The sequence below is a fragment of the Solanum dulcamara genome, chromosome 9 (genome assembly GCF_947179165.1).
Source record: "Solanum dulcamara chromosome 9, daSolDulc1.2, whole genome shotgun sequence".
Lineage (NCBI taxonomy): Eukaryota > Viridiplantae > Streptophyta > Magnoliopsida > Solanales > Solanaceae > Solanum > Solanum dulcamara.
In genome coordinates this window covers 76,186,243-76,208,598 of record NC_077245.1, presented here as the reverse complement: position 1 = coordinate 76,208,598, position 22,356 = coordinate 76,186,243, and the positions used below count along the sequence as shown (strand labels likewise).

Here is a 22,356-nt window from a genome sequence, read left to right as displayed (position 1 = left end):
GGAATCGACGGAATTCCATTCTGAGTCCCGTAGCTCCAATTGACCCCAAATACCATTTTTTAACACTTAAAGCTTATGAAACTCAAAATTTCCAAGGAATTAACTTTTCATAAGATTTTCTAAAAATCAACACCCAATAACAATTAGAAATGACTCGGGCATCTAAAGGGAGGGGTAAAATGGTCATTTTACAAAAATTCCAAAAATGACCTTGAGGGTCATTACAAAATCCACTACTAAAAGAACTTTCGTCCGCGAAAGTAAAAGTACAATCACTCTCTAGAGGCACGAAAGGACGAGGGTTTTGGACCTACATGCTTTGCCTAAATTTTAGACACCCTATCGAGTTGAACAACGCCATCACAGAACTTAGGCTGAGAAGAAAATCCTCAATTTCACTTCCAACTCCAAAAACTCCTTCAGTTCTTTCTTGGGCTCCAACTCTCACTCGTTTAGCCCGAACTTGACTCAAAACACTGGATTTCAATTGAGGACAACCAAAATAAACTAAAACCACCGAATTGAGTAATACACGACCATGGCAGATACAACTCACTCAAAATTTCAAGTATTTGTCTTTTGTTTTCAAATCTTTTTCTCCAAGCCACTAAGGGCGTTCTACAAATCCTTACGTATTTCGAAAACCTTCAACGCAATTCGAAAATTGCCTATCGAAGCATACAACACCAACCTCTAAGGAGTTACATACTCTACCTGAACATATGAGGATGAAAACAATCAAAACAAGGACACCCCGCGCAAAGCCCCAAATCCCAACCTTAACTTGAAAAACCAGAACTCAAAATGAAACTGATGTTCTGGAACTGAACACTCCTTAAGCTTCTGAAAACTTGACTCACACTCCTCGGACCAAACAAAGGGAACATCCTAGTGAGTCAAATGGATCAATTGTGTTGCAATGGTGGAGAAACCCAGGATGAATCGTCTATAATACCCAGCCAATCCAACAAAATTCCGAATCTCTATAACAGATATGGGCCTAGCCCAACCACGAATAGCCTCAATATTCATTGAATTTACCCTGATACCCTCTCTGGATACCACGTGTCCTAGAAATTTCACAGAATTTAACCAAAACTCGCCTTTTGAGAATTTAGCATAAAGCTGCTGACCTCTCAAAGTCTGGAGCACAACCCTCAAGTGTTTTTCGTGCTCCTTCCTACTCCTTGAGTATACCAGTATGTCATCGATGAATACAATCATGAAGGGGTCAATATAAGGTCTGAATACTCGAGTCATAAGGTCCATAAAAGCTGCGGAGGCATTAGTAAGCCCAAATGACATCACAAGAAACTCATAGTGGCCATAGCGAGTCCGAAAAGCAGTCTTAGGAATGTCAGCTGCTCTAATCTGCAACTGATGGTAGCCAGACCTCAAGTCAATCTTAGAAAACATGATCGCACCCTGAAGCTGATCAAATAGATCATTGATACGGGGCATGGGGTAACGGTTTTTCACCGTCACCTTATTCAACTGCCTGTAATCAACACACATCCGCATAGTCTCATCCTTCTTCTTAACAAATAAGACAGGCGCACCCCACGGCGACACACTCGGGCGAATAAATCCCTTACATAAAAGATCCTCAAGCTGCACACTAAGCTTTTTAAGCTCTGCGGGGACCATACGGTAAGGTGGTATAGAAATAAGTTTAGTGCCCGGCTTCCAAATCTATGGCAAAGTCAATATCTCTCTCTGGGGGTAGACCAGGTAGGTCAGTAGAGAAGACATCAGTATACTCCCTAACCACATGAACTGAATCAATAGTAGGGGCCTCGCTGGACACATCACGGACATAAGCTAAGTACGCTAAGCACCCGGATGTAACTAGCCGTTGGGCCCGCATAAAGGATATGATCCCAGTTGGTGAGCGACTATAAACACCCTGCCACAAGACCGGGGGAATACCAGGCATGGCTAATGTAACGGTCTTGGCATAACAGTCCAAAACCGCATAATGAGGGGATAGCCAATCAATGCCCAGAATAACATCAAAGTCCAGCATATCAAGTAAAATAAGATCTGCCCGAGTCTCATGCCCCTAAATAGTCACTGCACAGGATCTACAAACCTGATCCACTACTAAAGAATCCCCTACCGGGGTCGAAACATATAACGGGACCTCAAGTGACTCATAAGGAATACCCAAAGGTGGAGCAAAATATATAGACACATAGGAATACGTGGAACCTGGATCAAATAAAGCTGAAGCAATCTGCTGACAAATAAGGATAGTACCTGTGATAACATCATCTGATGCCTCAGTCTCTGCCCTCGCCGGAGCAGCATAGAAGTGGCCCTGTCGGCCTCCCCTATGAACATTCACCCTACCACCTAACCTGCCTCCTCGGGAACCTCCCCGAATACCCTATTGACCATCGCCACGGCCGTGACCTAGATATATACCTCCTGGTGGAGGTGGTGCTACTACCAATGGTCTAGCCCGGTCGGGACACTCCCTAGCCTAGTGTTCTAGTGAGCCACAATCGAAACATCCTGAAGCTGAGCGACCCGTGATAACTCATCCGCGGTAGGAAGAAAACAGACTTGATCCCCTCGAGCTCTGCCTTGCGGTGGAACTCCCCGAACGGGGCTGACTACCCTCAACTGCTGGAAGGGTGGCTTGAATCGGCCGGTTGGATTGACCCTGCTGGTACCTATCCTGCTGGAATCGTTGACGGGGCCTGTCATAACTATCATGGCCTCTAGAATGGGACCAACTGAAGCTACCCTGATGCCTGGGTCTCTTATCGCTGCCCCCTTGGGCCTGGCGATGAATAATTTCGATCGTGCGGGCATGATCCACCACATCGAGAAAAGAGCGGCCTGCAGAAACAAGGTGTTCGGTCCCCAATCTCAGGTAAGGTCTCAATCCGCGCAGAAAAACATCATACCCGCTCCTTCTCAGTGGGTAGAATCATAGTGACATGTTGGGAAAGCTGATGAAATCTGGCCTCGTACTCCGTAATTATCATGTGACCCTTCTCCAAAGGAGTAAACTGATCCGGGAGTCGGTCCCTAACACTCCTAGGGATGTATAGAGCCAGGAAAGCCTTTGAGAACTGGGCCCATGTCAATAGTGGTGACCCAGCTAGCCTGGACTATAAATAAGAGCGCCACCACTGTCTAGCTGCCCCTCTAAACTGGTGAGCAGTGAAGTCGGCACCTCTGGACTCCACAAGACCTAAGGAATGGAGCTGCTCCTGACAGGTAGTCAAGAACGTTATGGCATCCTCGCCAATAGCTCCAGAAAATGTCGGGGGAGACAACCTCTGAAATACTCCTAACATCTTCTGATCTTGTAATGACATCATACCATCTAGAACTGCTAGCGGGGGTGCAACAACTGGTGGAGGCGGCTGAACCTCAGGTGCTGTCTAGGTGGACGGATCCCGCGGTGCTGGTATGCATGTTATTGGGGTCGGGGCCTATGGTACAACTCCTATAGCTATGAGGAGCTGCACAATCGCTGCCTAAAGTGCTGGGGTCATAACTGGTGCAGTTGGGGGCGGTGCTGGTGGTGGTGGTCCCTCTGGCTGAGTAGGAATAGGAGCGTCCTGATGCTCCTCTACTAGCTTCGGCTCTATCTCCGGGTCGGGAGCTAGTGCTGCTCCCCTACCTACTCTACGGGGCTGGCCTCAAGGCCTACCTAGAACTAGTGGGTCATCATCTCCAATAGTACCGCGCGTACGAACCATTCCGATGAAAGAGCGAAACAAATGAGATTTTAGGAAACCAATAAGACACAAGAATGCACGAAATGAAGCAACATAGAGATCGTTCCTAATGACATCCTGTAGCCTCTCGAAGATAAGTTGCGGACGTCTCCGCACCCATCCGCGAGACTCTACTAGACGTTAGCTCTGTACAAGTGAGACCAATGAACCTGGGGCTCTGATACCAACTTGTCACGACCCAATTTCGTAGGTCATGATTACACCTACTATAACCCTCTAGTAGGTAAGCCAACCCATCAACCCGGAACTTCAAGTAATGTGTTTGAAGGCAAAAACTATATAAGAGCATTGAATTATAAAAGTAAACAGAATGAATAAGCGGAAGTAAACCAAAACATGTTTTAAACAACTAAAGATCCCTCCCAGAACCTGGAAGTCACAAGTACAAAGCTGCTATAAAATAAAAGACGAGTACAAGTCTCGAAAGTGGACCGGACATATATATACAACAACTGGCTAGTCTCAAAAGGCAAAAGACGGGCCATCCATTATGAAGGAGACAGAAGTGATCCAAAAACGCCAAGTTATCACCCTAGTCTCCGAATCTGACTGCAACAAGCTCGATCTATTCGTGACAGTAGCTGGTGCTCGGTCCTGCATCACGAAAGTAGATGCAGAGTGTAGTATGAGTACCAAAACAACAGGTACCCAGTAGGCATCATAGACCGACTGAGCAGAAAAGGTGAAAACAATATGAAAAAGAGGAATAAGCCTAAATAGGAATCAACATAAGCATCTAAAGTGAAAAGAGTACTATCTACGAGAGCTACAGCTAACTATACCCAACTGGGCCCCCATAAGCCCAGTCGGGACACTCGTACGCAAGTTAAATAAAAACCCGAACGAACCCCCATAAGTTCGCCGAGTACACAGAATAGCTATAACTACCAAGGCTAGGAACCAAGAATCTGTGATGTCAGGAACCGAAGTACTGTATCACTTCCAAAACCCAGAATCTCCAAGAGTCAATCGATATAGGGGTGACTTAGGGGTCGAGGCCGGGACTGGGACCCAGATGCTCGCCCGAATATTCAAAGTGGCCAAGGCCGGGACTGGGTACCCAGATGCTTGCCATAATACATAAGTGCGGGACTGGGTACCCGGATGCTCGCCGTAATACATCGGTGCGGTCGAGGCCGGGACTGTGTACCCGGATGCTCGCCGTAATACATCGGTATGATCGAGGCCAGGACTGGATACCCGGATGCTCGTCATACTAGCAAGTCGGTGGAGGCCGGGACTGAGTACCCGGATGCTCCCCGATAATTCAGAACGGAGGCCGGGACTGGGTACCCGGATGCTCATAGATAATTTATCCCATGGTTTCGAATATATCTTTTCCAACTAATCAACAACAGTATCGAGAATTTTCTCCCCAATGTGTCAACTGATATGCCGCCAAAACTTGAACTGGAGCCAAAGCCAAACGATCATGAATTCTAGTATTGCCAACGCATCTAAAAAGTTATGACTATATCGAGTTATGGGTGTGAGTGTTATTAAGAGCAAGGGTATCGCCTAGCTAAGGCCAACTACTAGGCACTAGCCCGCTACACCATTCTACAGGGATCTAAGTCCACCGGAGCGACGCCGGGCATATAAAGCAAGTTTACATCCTATACTAAGGCCAACATACTCCACAGTATCAAGAACATGCTCATTCAACTCTCCTTATAATACTAACAAATAACGATAAGATACACATGCTTCTAAATACCTGAAAAACCTGATAACAAGCCTAAAGCATGATTTCTAACACCTATACTAAGGCCAACATACTCCACAGTATCAACAACATGCTCATTCAACTCTCCTTATAATACTAACAAATAACGACAAGATACATCTGCTTCTAAATACCCGAAAAACCCGATAACAAGCCTAAAACATGATTTCTAACACCTATACTAAGGCCAACATACTCCACAGTATCAACAACATGCTCATTCAACTCTCCTTATAATACTAACAAATAACGACAAGATACACATGCTTCTAAATATCTGAAAACCCAATAATAAGCCTAAAGCATGATTTCTAACACCTAAGATATACAATCAAACTACCCAACCCAAATTCCAACTATTTCAACATGCTTTCACACATTCCAGCTCAATCTAAAGAATGATAAACCGTAGCCTACCTGTAGGCTAAACACGCGAGCTTCAAATCACTGTGCTGGAGTTTTTTTCCTTTCGAACGACCTCATAACGCTGCCAAACTGTCAAAAATAGAACCACAACGTCGATACGGTCGTTTAGACACTAATTTCATAATTTTTGGAAATGGACCAATTTTTGGGTCGAAAACAGGAATTGTGGGGCCCACATACGAAATTCCGGATTTGACCCCTAAAACAGGTTCTAAACGTCACTCCAAGCTCACAAATCAGATTTATAACACAATTCGGGGTGGGAAATTACGCAAGACGATCAAACAACCAAAACTCATAAATTCGGACTAAAGGACTAAAAATGGCAGCATCAAAATCAGTAAATTCTGGAAATACGAGACTCTTTCAACCCAAACAAATTGCACTATGATGATCCTTGCGAAAAACCCCACAATCTAGCCTCAAGAATCACTCAAAACGGAGTTATATTGACCAAGATACACTCTTTCAAAATTCAATAAAATTTCATTCTGAAAATCACTAAATCTGCAGCTAAAAATCAATTTATTACCTCGAACGACGTGCCAAAAACAGATTCTGAAACTTCCACGATGTTCTCCTTAAATTTCCATGCAAGATAGCCTCTGGAATCGCCCAAATCGGATTTATATTGGTCAAGAAATAACTTGTCAAAGTTCTTCAAAAATCCATTCCAGAAATGGACACTGCTGCAAATAATATCACGATTTTTACCTGAATCGAATGCTCCAAATCAGTTTTCAATCTCTCCAATGCGTTCTCCACGAAAAACCTCACAATTTTGCCTTTTGAATCACCCAATTTGGAGCTCTAGAACTCAAGAAATGAGGGTTCAAAGTTGAGGAGAAAAATCTGAAAATCTGGTGCAAAAATCTGCACTATTGCACCAGATTTTTCTGATTTTCTATTATTTAAAGTCTCCGAATGGACCCTCGGAATTCGTTCGGAATCCGATAAAAATAAACCAGATATGCTACCCTACTAAATTCGATATTTCGGACTCAATGGCGCATTCAGAATTCTCATACGAGGTTATTATAATAAAAAGTGGGTCCCACATCCAAGAGTCATTTTAAGTCATATTCCACAACGGGCCTCAATATTAGTCCGGAAGCCTCAAAAAGCGAACGAAGGGTCGTTCTAGACCAAAATCAACATTCCGGAACTAACCGCGCTGTCAGAATTTTTATTCGAGCGCATTTTCCAAGAATGTTGACCAAAGTCAACTATAAGCTAAGTTTCAAAGTCAAAAGTGCCAAATAGCCCCAAACTCGTATCGATTGACTCGATAGTCATTCCAACAGTGCTACTAGCCTAATTTGGTCATTCCGGAGCTGATGGAACCATCAGAATTTGAATTCGAGATTTCGTTAGCCCAAAACTCAAAAAGTCGCAACTAAACTAACTTAGGCCTTTAAAATACCAAAATAGACTCGGGACCTCTAAAAATTCAACCAACACTTCTTCTAGACCAAAAACCATCTCTTGAATCCAACGGAGTTGTCGGAATTCCATTCCGAGCATCGGAACTCCAAAAGTTGACCAAAGTCAAACCTTGGCTTAAAGTTCCTCAAATTCTCAACTCAAGGCCTCAAATCTTCGTTACAGCTTCAAAACTGATTCCGTAAAGCCTCCTAAGCCTATTTTGACATTTCGGAGCTGCTGGAATCGACGGAATTCCATTCTGAGTCCCGTAGCTCCAATTGACCCCAAATACCATTTTTTAACACTTAAAGCTTATGAAACTCAAAATTTCCAAGGAATTAACTTTTCATAAGATTTTCTAAAAATCAACACCCAATAACAATTAGAAATGACTCGGGCATCTAAAGGGAGGGGTAAAATGGTCATTTTACAAAAATTCCAAAAATGACCTTGAGGGTCATTACACCAATCTCTCATGTGAATCTAAAAACTCTTCCTAAGCCACTGCCCCAGTGTTTTGTTTAACAGAGTGTCAGTATTTGGTGGTTTCCATTTGACATGATTGATTGTTTTAGAAGTTTTGGCCCTTTTTTCATTGGTAATTAACAATTGGTACCCAGATGCTTGTGCCAGAGTGTGACGGATGTTGATTGGGTCTTTTTTATTGGCGAAGGTATTGTTGTTTTTTGTGAGCCAAATTTTCCAGAGACAAAAAGGAATGAGGGTGCCCCAATTCAGCCAAGCATTGTAATTATTATCTTTAATTTTATTCCATAGGTTGGCCCAATTACCCTTATTTATGGTTTTTGTATCTACGGTTCCAGGGTCGAGGCTTCTATTAAGTACAATATTTCATATAGTTGATGAATTTGCACACTAAAAGAAGAAGTGGTCTATATCTTCCTTGAGTGAGTCGCATAAATGGTATTTAGGCTTGACATTTAGGCTCTTGTTATGGAGGGAATGATCTGTTGGTAGCCTATAGTGGTAGTGGAGCCAAAATAATGTTTTGATCTTGCTAGGAGCATTGGCTAACCATCTCTACTTGAACCTTTCATAGGGTTCCAGTTTTTCTTTTGGATATTGTTGTTGATGTGGTTGTAGGTCATACTTGTTAAGAAGAGTCCATTACTGATTAGCCCCCAAATCATGATATCCTCTTTTGTTTTGCATAGAGGAACGAAGTAACTTTTGGTGATGTTCTCGAGAACATCAAGAGGGGATAGGAAAGTTTCTCAAGTCCTGCTCTCAATTTTGGTTAATGTATTTGATCTTAAGGTGTTCTTCCTCCCTCAAGATAGGCCCATGGATGCTATTGTGAACTATATATCAATCAAGTTGCATTTGCATAATTTTCCTAGTTTCAAGTATCTTGGGTCTATCATGCAAGGCAGCGGGGAGATTGACGATGATGTCACACATAGTATTGGAGCAGGGTGGATGAAATGAAGGCTCGCTTCCGTAGTACTATGTGACAAGAAGGTGCCACCACAACTTAAGGGCAAGTTCTACAAAATGATGGTTATTGCATTTGCATAATTTTCCTAGTTTTAAGTATCTTGGGTCTATAATGTAAGGCAGCGAGGAGATTAACGATGATGTCACACATCGTATTGGGGCAGGAGGGATGAAATGGAGGCTCACTTACGTAGTGCTATGTGACAAGAAGGTGCCACCATAACTTAAGGGAAAGTTCTACAAAATTGTGGTTAGACCGGCTATGTTGTATGGGGCAAAGTGTTGGCCAGTTAAGATATCTCACGTTTAAAAGATGAAAGTTGTCGAGATGAGAATGTTGAGATGGATGTGTGGCCACACCAGGAGCGACAGGATTAGAAATGAGGCTATTTGGGATAAGGTGGGAGTGGCCTCAGTAGTAGACAAGATACGGGAAATGCGACTGAGATGGTTTGGGCATGTGAAGAGGAGAGATACGGATACCCCAGTGAGGAGGTGTGAGAGGTTGTCCATGGATAGTTACAGAAGAGGTAGGGGTTGGCCGAAGAAGTATTGGGGAGAGGTGATTAGACAAGACATGGCACAGTTACAGCTTACCGAGGACATGGCGTTAGATAGAAGGGTGTGGAGGACCCACATTAGGGTAGAAGGCTAGTACATAGTCTCGTTATTCTTCCCTATTCGTAGGCGCATTAGCGCTTACAATTTCTTGTGCTCTCATTTCTGTTATTTCTGGTATTATTTATTACTTTACTCTATTTTATCTATGACGCTTTCGTTATTTATTTTTCTATATCGCTTTGAATTTCTTAACTTTATGTGACCTTTTTTATGCTTTTTTTAGCCGAGGGTCTCTCGAAAACAGTCGTCCTACCTTGATAGGAGTAAGGTTTGTGTACAATCTACTCTCTCCAGAATCCACATTGTGAGATTTTACTGGGTTATTGTTGTTGTTGTTGTATTTTGGATGTTGTGCCAGGTTCTGGACACAGTTCTTTTAGGTCCATAATTCATGTTGGACTTGTGATATTTGCTAATTAAGACCTTACTCCAGAGTTTATTGGGGTTTTGGGAAGGTCTCCATGCTAGATTAGCTAGGATTTCCCTATTCTTGACTTCACTCCAAAAGTTTTCTTGCTGGTGAGAATCATTGATGGTATGTTATATCATTTGATACTACTAGTTCTATTATACACATTTGATTTAGTTATATAAAAAAATTATAGTGGTAAATTCTTTTAGAAATTTCCAATGTGACACACTTGTAATTTTATTAAATAAAATATTAATGAAAATGTCAAAAGAGCTAACAATAATCATTCACTTAGAAATGTGTTACCTCGCTTGTTTTCATTAAGATCATGACGAGATTATGTAGTATTATACACAAAAAATTCTTTTTTGGCTATCTCTTTAGCCCTATGTCTCTTATCCCTAGGAGGTGCATTAAGATTTAGATGTCTGAATCTAAATACACATCTGAATATTAAGATGTTGCATTAATATCTGATTATTAAATAGTTAAGATGGGTTTTTTCCAAACTTTTGAATGTATAGAATTTGTCTTTGTTTAAAATATAATAAATATAAAATTCAAATAAAATACTAAATAGATCAAATATTATATCAATAAAATATTTTAAAAATTTTATATGACAATTGGTGATGGTGATTGTGTGTGTCGATTTTGAATGATGTTGACTGATGATGGTGGTTATGGATAGTATCCTATGATATAGTGGTAGACAGTACGTAGTGATTAACCGTAGTTGTTGGTGGCAACAGCTGGCAATTAGTATAGTTAAATGATATTGATAGCTAATGGAGATGGTGAATAATGATGTTGAATAGCGGTATATAATGTCGATTAATTATGGTAATTATCGATAGTGATAAGTGAATGTAATAATTATTGGTGACGATGATTGCAAATGATGGTTAATGGTGATGACGATTGATTTTGGTGATTTGGCGGTAGTGGTGGTTGAGTTGAGGATGATGGTTGTGGATAGTAGGTGGTGGCGTGGTGCTGATTGATGGTGGTGGTAGTTGTAGCTGAAATGGTGGTTGTGGATGGTGGGTGAAAGTAGATGGATTAGCGGTGAATTGTCATCTTTATACAAATTCTTTAATAGACATCTTAATGATATTAAGACTTAGTCATCGATTTTAATCATTCAGACACAATAAGTGGTTGTAAATAAGAAAAACAAACACACTTAATGATTAAGATTCAGACCTTGAAAACAAACAGACTTAATGACTTATCGAGATCTAAATGATTTAGATTAATACCTTCAGTAAGTGCAATTAATAAATGAGGTGTACCCAATCACATAGTATTATATGTAACATCTTAATTTTTAAATATGTTTTCAGATTTATGCCTCTAAATCTTAATATACATCTTAATATTTTTAGGTTTTAATCTTAATAAAAACAAACAAGACCGAGCGTCAATGACATCTCATCCTAAAACTTGTCTTGCGGATTGAATCATATTGGGTAACATTTGTAGTCAATGCCATGTGGCAAAAATCATTAATCTTATATTTGCAGAAGTAGTGGTCCGCATGATCTCCTTTCTTTTTCTTTTCTTTTGTGAATGACAACAAATGATTTTAATGATGAAATTTAAAATCTTGTTTAAGAATTGTTTTAAAATCTCTAAACTAAAATCACACAAAATCAAAGGACGTGGGAGAACAGCTCTACTCTTCTTCCACATGGATCATAATTAATACTTCTCATCATTTATGTGATATTTTTTCGATTCAAATAAAGTAAATTTTGATTAATATCTTAAATTTATTATTTCAATATATTGATGAGAAAAGAATTACAAATTATTATAATAATTTTTCTATAATTTAGAATATTTAAATTAAAATTTTAAAATATCTAATTGATCTAATCTAGTTTAGATTTGAAGATGAGTCAAATTGAATAAAACATATCACATTGTTAAGGAAGGAGTAAAAAAATCCAATGCAAATAATGATACTATCGTGCAACTAATATTCAAATTTAGATTACTTAATTGATACCACGTTTCTTTCTTATACCAATATCTTTTTATCTTCTCCGAATAAATTGGGATTCACTTAGATTTTCTTTACTTCCTTGCAAAAAAAAAAAAAAAAACTCTATGGGTTTCTATATAACTGTGGAAAAATGTTAAGGTCTCTCTCAAACAAATTAAATTGGTATTTTTGAAGCATATCATTAAAGGGGAAAAATATGGAGGAATCAACAATTATTTCCAAAAAGATGATTAAGCCATCTTCCCCTACCTCTTCTTCCCTTAGACGTCACAATTTTTCTTTCCTTGATCAAGTTAATTGTTTTGAATATATCCCAATGGCCTCCTTTTACTCCAAACCTCAAAATTATAACATAAACCAAATCTCAGACATTCTTGAAAAATCCCTTTCCAAAGTATTATCCTTTTATTATCCCTTTGCGGGAAAAATCATGGATAATAAATATGTTGATTGCAATGACCAAGGTGTTGAGTATTTAAATGTCCAAATCAATTGTCCAATGTCTCAAGTTCTCAACAATCCCTATGTTGAAGCTCTAGATGTAGTCTTCCCACAAGATTTGCCTTGGAATACTACTTCCTTGGACCGAAGTGCACTTGTGGTCCAATTAACCCACTTTAATTGTGGTGGACTGGCAGTCAGCGTATGCATATCACACAAGATTGCTGATGGATATAGTATAGGTCAATTCCTTAAAGATTGGGCTTCCACAACTCGAGATGATCAGTTGGATTTCAAACCATCTCCTTGGTTTGGTGCAAATTCTCTATTCCCATCAAAATTAGATGACCCTCCAATTGTAAACGGAATAACTCGTGAACCTCAACGATTATCAAAAGCGTATCATTTCTCATCCTCTAATTTGGGTAGGCTCAAAGATATGGTTGTTGCAACGAATTCAGGAGTAGTACATAATCCAACTAGCATTGAAGTTGCCACAGCACTTGTTCATAAATGCGCAGTAGTATCATCATCAACATTATTATCAACCGATGAAAATCATCCTCCTACTACTACTAGCATGTTTAAACCATCTCTATTGTGGCATGTAATGAACTTACGTCCACCATTGCCCCTAAACGCCATTGGAAATGGTACTTATTACTTTACCGCAATAGCAACAAGTGAAGATGAGATACAAGTGCCAAACTTTGTTGATCAACTAGGAAAGGCTAAACAACATGTTAAGGACATGTTGAAGGACATAAATATAAATGAGCTAGGCTCGCGCGCTCTTGAAGAATCCAAAGTGGCTAAAAACATAATGGCGGATGATGAATATTATTTGTGCTCAAGCTTTCGCAATTTCGGGTTATACACGATTGATTTTGGATGGGGTAGGCCCATAAGAGTGACTCCTGCATCACATCCAAGGAAGAAGACACTTATTTTCTTGGATGACCCAAATGGAGATGGTTTAAATGTACTCATCACTTTAACTCAACATCATATGTTACTATTTCAGAATAGCAAAGACCTCTTGGAATTTGCTTCTCCAATTGGAATAAGTCAAAATATTATATAATGTGTGATTTCTTTTTGCTACATCAAATGTTCTATTTTTTTGTACTTTGCTTTACATGTTGTTGGTTGTTTTTACCTATTATATTGTATTGTATTTTTTTATTTTAAATATAATATTATTTTGAATTATTAAAATTTATTGTATTGTCAAATTTCTCATTCCGTAATGATTAGAATGCATGTTTTATGTGATTTCTAAAAACTCAATACCCAATGCCTCCATGTGATTTCTAAAAACTCCTCCTAAGCCGTCTAGCCTAGAGTTTTCTTAACTGATCCATCTAAATTAAACTTGAAAGTGTCAGTATCTAATGGTTCACATCTGACATGGTTGATTGTTTTGGGATTTTTGGTCCCATTTTCATTGACAATGAACAATTGGTACTTAGTTTCTTGTTTCAGAGTGTGACGAATGTTGATTGGGTCTTTTTTATTGGAGAAGACGTTGTTGCTTCATGTGAGCCATATGTTCCAGAGATAAGAAGGACTGAGGGTGCCCCAATTCAATCAAGTATTGTAATGATTGTTTTTAATTTTAATCCACATGTTGGCCCAATTCCCCTCATTTATGGTCTTTGTATCTATGGTTTTAGGGTCGGAGTTTTTGTTAAGTACAACATTTTAAAAATCGATGAATGTGCACATTAGAAGAAGAGGTGGTCTATATCTTCCTTAAGTGAGTCACATAAATGACATTTAGGGTTGACATTTAGGCCTCCTTTACTATGGGGGGAGTGATTTGTTGGTAGCTTACAGTGGTAGAGGAGCCAAATGAATGTTTTGATCTTATTAGGTGCATTGGTCGAACAAATCCACTTGAACCTTTTATTGAGTTCCAATTTTTTCTTTTGGATGTTGTTGTTGATGTGGCTGTAGGCCGTACTTAGTTGAGAAGAGCCCATTATTAGTTAACCCTTAAATTATGGTATCCTCTTTTGTTTTGCCGAGAGGAAAGGAATAACTTTTGATGATGTTCTTGAGATCATCAAGCAGCGAAAAAGAAAGTTTCTTAAAGTCCCACTCTCCATTTTGGTGAATGGCTAATGGTGATGACGATTAATTTTGGTGAATTGGCGGTAGTATTGGTTGTGGTTGGATTGGGTATGATGGTTGTGGATGGTAGGTGGTGGTGTGGTGCTGATTGACGGTGATGGTAGTTGTAATTTTGATGGTTGTGGATGGTGGATGAAAGTAGATAGAGTAGCGGTGAACTGTCATGATTTTTATACAAATTCTTTAATAGACATCTTAATGATATTAAGACGTTGTCATAAGTCTTAATCATTCAGACACATTATGAGGTTGTATATAAGAAAAATAAATATAATTAAATTTTTTGATTCAAACCTTGAAAACAAACAGATTTAATGACTGAGATCTGAATGATTTAAATTAATACCTTCATTAAATGCAAATAAATAAAGGACACTCAATCATCATCATATATATCACACTACAATATATAATCTCGAAAGAGAAACATGAATTCACATAAATCTGAAAACCGCCCTAGATAAGCAACCCCCCCTCCCCGTGTGTAATTGAGCATTGTTGTTATTATTTACAATTTTTTTCTTTCTTTTTTTCCTGTGAATGACATCAAATCGAAGGACATGGGAGCACAACTCTACTCTTCTTGCACAACAACAACCCATGAAATCCCACAATGTGGGGTCTGGGAAAAATAAAGTGTACGCAGACCTTACTCTTCATAATTGCTACTCCTTTCCATTAATTTTGTGACATTTTATTTTCGCTTTCTTTAGATTTAAATTAGGTAAATTATAAATAATCTTTTAAATTTATTATTTTATTAAATTAACATGAGAAGAATTACAATTTGTAATATTTTATTTTAATATTTTTGAATATCTAATTTTTAATATTGAAATATCAAGTTAATTTAATTCAGTTTAAATTTAAAGATGACTTTCGAAAAACAAAATACGTCATATAAATTTAAATTTGTCTATATATTAATGTGGAAATGTTAAGGTCTCTCACAAAACCTATTAAAATTAAAGAGAGAAAACAAAATTGGTGGAATCAGCACTTGTTTGCAAAACGATTATCAAGCCATCTTCCCCTACCCCTTCTTCCCTTAGATGTCACAATCTTTCTTTCCTTGATCAAATTACTTTTTCTGAATATATCCCAATGGCCTCCTTTTACTCCAAACCTCAAAATTTTAACATAAATCAACTATCAGACATTCTTGAAAAATTTCTTTCGAAATTATTATCCTCTTATTATTCTTTTGCAGGGGAAATCATGGATAATAAATATATCGATTGCAACGACATTGGTGTTGAGTATTTAAACGTTGGTGTCAATTGTCCAATGTCTCAAGTTCTCAACAATCCATATACTAATGTTATAGATGTAGTTTTCCCACAAGATTTGCCTGGGAATACTACTTCCTTACCCCAAAGTCCACTTGTGGTCCAATTAAGCCACTTTAATTGTGGTGGACTGGCAGTCAGCGTATGCATATCACACAAGATTGCTGATGGACTGGCAGTCAGTGTATGCATATCACCAAAATATTAATGGCTAACACACACACAAAAACATGAGAAAATCGTCTAATTCCTCCTGAGTGATCCCAAAATGCTATAAATATACCGTGGATCATGCCGAAGCTACACGTACTTCTCCCCTAATTACTTATGGAGGGTAAAGGTTTTGCAAAAAATGATCGAAAGGCATATCATCAAAAAAAATATTTTGTGGTTCGAGCCGAGGATGCACGTATTTTTCCCACGAGTACTTACGGAGGATCTCATAAAGGTTTCACAAAAAAATTGACCGAAATTAATATCACCAAACACATGAAAAATGATAAATTCGTCTAATTTTGCTTGAGTAACCCCTAAATGCGATAAATATGCCGAGAATCATGTAAAGGCAACACATACTGCTCCCCTGAGTATTTACAAAGGGTTCCATAAAGTTTCACAAAAATATTGATCGAAAGTCATATCAACAAAAAATTCATAAACACACGAAAAAAATGAGAAAATCGTCTAATTCCATTTGAGTATTAATCTGTGGACTCAAAAATAATATTGTTTTAGTTACACAGAGAAACAGAAAATAACAAATACAGTAAAGATCTACAAATCTCATATCGAGATGTATATTATTTTTAACGTGTCTAATATTGGGGGAGGAAGCATCACAGCTAAAATTTGATATTATAATAAATGATGAAAATAAATTAGACACGAGAATTTTACGCGGAAACCCCTCAAACAGATAAAGGGAAAAAACCACGGGGTAGAAGGAGAACACAATAATTAACACTTCTCTCTTGTAAAAGGAAAAACTCACTAAAGAGGACACTCAAAAATACAATATTTATTTTGGTGTATAACTCTCTTTGTGTTCTTATTCTTTTGGATTGTATTTTGTGGGATTATCTAAATGAGGGCAAGAGACCCTCTATTTATAGGAAACCAGATAGATTGGCAGAGAAATTAGCGTTGGAAGAGTGTAGATAACTACGAAAATGTTAATCTTTTCGGGCATATCTAGAGAAGAAAAGGCAAGCAAAGACGACGATCTTGATATGATGCCACAAATTTAAAATATTTATTTGGCTAAATATATAACAACTATACTCATGAAATGGACAAAATCGAAGAAAAAGATCTATATAGGCAATATAGGCGCAGGAGGTCAAATTGAGATTGTTATGAAAATTACTAAATGAATCTATTTCATTCTAATATGATCTAAGAATAAAATAATTCACAACATCGGGTTTTGGAGACTCACATTCTACCATAGAAGGTTTTTGAAAAGAAAGGAGCAATAATCATTTTCTTGTTCTATCAAGAGGGTGCTAGTTGGGAACATGTTCTAGTCGCGGAAAGTAAAAAAATGAGTAATAAACCCTAGGAGAGACTAGTACAATGAAATCCAACATTTTGTTCGTTCGGGTTTGATTGTGTAATATCTCTATAATACAGATGTTGTTTATTGTTGGATGAACTGCTGATATTGATCCCCAAAAAAATATGGTAGATACAGCTAGGTTGTGAACAACCAACCATCATACTTGTCATGACCCAACCCCGTAGGTCGCGACTGGGGTCCGACCTGGACCCCCCGTATACATATCTATCAGTTGTGGTCACCTCAAATTATAAACATGCAATTTATACAAGTCAAGTGTAGCCAAGTCGGACTACCATAGCATGAAACATACATGAGAACCCCCATCGGTCGTAACATTTCGTATATCTGTAGCCTCTTTCATTCATATCCTGACATGAAAGGGCACATAGGCCGACAAGGCTGCCATAACATAACAACGTGTACAATATATCATATAGACCCAGCTGAATCAAACTGACCTATACCACCCACATATACATGTCTGCAGACCTCTAAAAATATTAACAACAACATATGGCAGGATAGGGCCCCCGCCGTACCCTTGAATAGACAAAACAATTCTATACATCAATGGTCCATATCAATAACTAGGTCCGATACGATGGATCCTCTTCCAACTGAGCTGAATGGAATCCTATGCTGACAGACTCTCAAAACCTGTACCTGTACCTACGGGCATGAAATGCAGCCTCTCGAAGAAAGGGGGGTCAGTACGACGTATGTACTGAGTATGTAAAACATAACATAATACCACTAGAAGCATATCTGAAGTAGAGAAGCAGGGGCTAAAATATCAAAATTAGAAACCTGTACCTGTACTTTGTTAATCATGAAAGCATGCATGCTCAAATTATATAATATAGCCGGCCCTTTCAGGGATCCGGTGAATCACATATGTAGGACCATCATAGGCCCTGCGCCATCACCACCTTATTACAACACATCATCATATATATATACATACGTATCCGACCCTCTAGTGAGGGGCTCGGTGGACAATACAGTGAGTTGTGCACGATAACGTACCCGGCCCGGGACTCGGTGAAAGAAGGGTTACAGTATACACGAGTAGAGTAGTGAGTAACTATATGCAATTTAAATCATATCAGAGACTCGACAGAACAAGAAAGTTAAGCTTTTGCCTAAGGACTCGAGTAGTGGTGTAGTCATCTCGAGTGTCCTCTAAATGCCATTATGGGCTGCCTCAAAAGTATTCTCGGGGACCCTAGACATGTATTAACATAGGGCCAAATCGTTTATGGAATCAGAAACAATTGTTACCATATAGTCTTTAGGACGTAAAGCCTGTACCTTTGTTACCTTTTTAACTTATAAGAGTTTCCAGGGAAATAGTTCAACTACTATAGGAGTTCAACATTCAGAAGTAATTAAGAGATGTTTAAGAATAGAGTTACCTCAGAGCTCAGATCATATTAAACTTACAACTAAGACAAAGACATGCCCAAAGAAGAAAGAGAATAAGCTCTATATAGTCTATACTTTCCTTTAGGTGATCTTCATGTTCATATTTCGTACCCGGCCCATCATGGGGCTCGGTGAACCACTATGGCATCATAATCTCATTTTTTTATCAAATACATATCAAGGAAAATGAGAGATAGCTTCCCACACACTACTGTTTAACACGTAGAAGCCTTACTAGGCAATACTCAATCCTTACAGAAATTCTAATACTAAGCAGTGGATAGGGGTTATGAGGCGTACTTGGAGTTCTGGGAATGGAATTGTCCCCACATTCCACATACAATTCAATTAAGGCTAAAACTTGCCAAAAGGAAAGAAAGATAGTTGTACGTACTTATACCAAAACATGCCAAGAGAAAGCTTTACATACCTCTTGTGAGTTACTCTTTATCCCGTTCGCCTTGTCGTCCTTTGAACCTATTCAACATGAAAGTAATACGAATATCAACCACTCTTAGCTTTCCAGCATCTTAGGTTGCACCTTAGTATTCATGGAATCTATTTCCTTGTTCGTCTCTTCGACTAGTTCTTTAATTAGGTAAGGCGTTAACGAAAATTGGGCAGCACCTCCCCTATAATGCGCCCTATACAAATTCCAATTCCACTCCTAATACCTACAGCCAACCAACAACAACAACCTGCAACATGCGTTTAAGCAATTCACACCAACAATATACAACATGACCTTCAAACGACTCGCTCGAAATTACGATATCAAGGGCGTCTAGCCTTTATTTTGTAACCTCATTAATTATACGAAACAAGGGGTCGTGTGGCTTCAACCAGAAACAACCACAGCCCTTTTTGAATACATTTAGGCCCTACAACATCCCCCCCCCACACCTGCAACAGCACACCACAAGCCCAAAACTTTACTTCGACGATAATTTAACTATAGCGACTACAATTTGGATTGTCTCCAACGTCAAGCATTCCTATACCATTTTTACGTTTCCAGCCACACTCAAGGCATATAACACACTCCATAACAACACCATAAAGTTCAAATTAAAAGGATAAACCTTACCTTACCCGAACTAGGCCACAATCTGCCAAGACGCGCCTCGAAACTTCTCTAGATGCGCTAAACTTATGTGGACTGTTTGTATGACTTTCTCGCTGCCCCAAATTGGAATTTCTTGTTATTAAACATCGTTATATAACCCCGGGATACCATAATTAATTAATTCATAGAAAAAAACTCGGAGGCTTACCTCCAAAGGGCCTAACCCGTAGCCCTTCTCTTCTTGCCTCTAACGTTTTTCCTCTTCTTTATTTCACTTTTCTAGACGTAAAGATGAAGAGATGGTTCCGTAGATTCGTAAGATATATATATACATATCCACGTGATTGAGAAACACCATAGATAATTAATTCACGGAGGAAAATTTGGAAAACTTACCTTAAACTTTTCAAACCATGGATGCCTCTTCCTCTCACGTTTTCTCTCTATGTTCTTGGCTGATTTTGGATAAAGAACAAGTTAAGAGTCACATAATACATATATATATGAGGTGACACGTGTCATCCCCTAAGGGTGACATGTGTCAAGCCTTTATTGGGCCACCTCAACCATGCTGCCAATAGGGTGCTGCCACGTGGCAGTGGGGTCCACCTCCCCCAAGCAGGTGGGTCACCTGCCTACTTGAGGTTCTATCATGTGTCACCTTCCTAGGCTGCCATATGTCATTTTTTTCTCCCTCGTGGGTTCGTCATCTCGTCTTATTTTAAGAACCCGTGTAATCCTTGCTACGTAAGCTTGGTATGTCCTTAAGTAGCTCACGTGTATAAAACTTCTAAATTAGTAGCTTATGTAGGTAAATTGAGTCTTACGACTCATTTCTTGGCCTCCAACTCATTTCGGATTCCAATGATTCTATTTCCAACCTTCCCTCTCACGGGGTATCGCATTCTTCTTTCCTTAGAGTTATTTGATGAGGTCGTAGCGTATCCGACTCACATGATAATGTCTAAGGAACTTGTAAGACATTTCGAGTTGAAAAGTGTGGTGTGTAACAATACTGTAAAAATTGATCGTATTAGTATGTTTACTTTAGGTTCTATACTTCATTTATAAGAGGGAAATCCTTTTCCCTCATATCAAAAAAAAAGAAAATGAGAATCATTTACCTGACCGAGACTAGGGGCAGAGGATAACTGCTTCACCATTTCTACATCAGGAGGACTAAATATCGCCATGTTCCCTTTCTTCATACTCAAAGTACAGAACCACTTTTGGTTCATCCACCAATGAACCATATCCATCCTATAAAAGTAGTTTCATACCCGAGTTCATGGACTTCATTATAATGCAACACGTGCATAATAATTTTTAATCTGGAAATCTCTACTACACATGCAAGGAGATTGAGGGACCTTATCTTGATGTTCTTGCAAGGTTTGATAGGTTACTAGGAAGAGGCACCAAGCAATGGGTTATTAGTCCATTACTTCCAATCGCGACTATTAATGATGATGATGATCAAAACAACATGATCCATCGTCACGAGTGTTTGAAATGGATAGACAAACAAGAAACAAACTCGATATTATTAGTGTCATTTGGTACAGCAATATCCTTATCCACAGAGCAAATCAAAGAGCTTGCTATCGGGTTGGAAAAGAGTCAACAAATGTTGATTTGGATAGTGAGTGACGTGTTGTTAAAAAAAGGTGAACAATTCCAAATTTCCAAAGGTTACGAAGAGAGAGTACAAGGAAGAGGAGTCGTGGTGAAGGATTGGGCACCCCAATTGGAAATCTTGGGGCACTCAGCAACAGGAGGATTCTTGACTCATTGTGGGTGGAATTCTATTTTGGAGTCTGTTACCATGGGAATTCCATTAGCCACATTTCATATGGTTTTTGACCAACCGAGGAATGCAGTGCTCATCACAAATGTGCTCAAAATTGGCATTGAGGTGAAGGATTGGGAACGACGTGATGAGTTAATTACATCCACAACTATTGAGACCACGATAAGAAAATTGATGGCTTCATCAGAAGGAAATGAGGTGCGGAAGAATATGGTAGAATTGGGTAAAAAAGTTAGACAATCCAACAGTGTTGGTGGCGATTCTAAGAAAGCAATGAATTCTTTCATTGCTCACTTTACTAGATCCTAGTTTTTTGATTTGTTTTTGCAACACCAAATGTTCTATTTTTTGTACTTTGCTTTACATGTTGTTTGTTGTTTTTACCTATTATATTATATTGTATTTTTTTTAATTTTAAATATAATATTATTTTTAATGTTATTAAAACTTATTGTGTTGTTAAATTTCTCGTTACGTAATGATTAGAATGCATGTTTTATGTGATAGTTTATTTGATAGGACATCCTCCTTTCTTCTCTACTTAAGTAGATTGTATAAAATATCTTCTTATTACGTTTAATACGTTGATTGCAATGACCAAGGTGTTTAGTATTTAAATGTCCAAATCAATTATCCAATGTCTCAAGTTCTCAACTATCCCGATGTTGATGCTCTAGATGTAGTCTTCCCACAAGATTTTCCTTGGAATACTACTTCCTTGGACTGAAGTCCACTTATGGTCCAATTAAACCACTTTGATTGTGGTGGACTGGCAGTCACCATATGCATAT

The 22,356-nt window shown here is 38.7% G+C and overlaps 2 protein-coding genes across 2 annotated transcripts; both read left to right on the top strand.

The window, feature by feature from the left end:
* The first annotated feature begins 11,996 nt into the window (after positions 1–11,996).
* LOC129903814 (acylsugar acyltransferase 3-like) lies at positions 11,997–13,362 on the top strand. The gene has a single exon (XM_055979330.1). It carries the CDS (start codon positions 12,034–12,036, stop codon positions 13,360–13,362), a length of 1,329 nt encoding a protein of 442 aa, XP_055835305.1. The 5' UTR covers positions 11,997–12,033.
* Positions 13,363–13,688: 326 nt separating this feature from the next.
* On the top strand, positions 13,689–21,874 carry LOC129903812 (zeatin O-xylosyltransferase-like). The gene is made up of 3 exons (XM_055979329.1): positions 13,689–13,872; positions 15,625–15,887; positions 21,113–21,874. The coding sequence occupies exons 1-3, from the start codon at positions 13,689–13,691 to the stop codon at positions 21,872–21,874; spliced, it is 1,209 nt and encodes a 402-aa protein (XP_055835304.1).
* Positions 21,875–22,356: the final 482 nt, after the last annotated feature.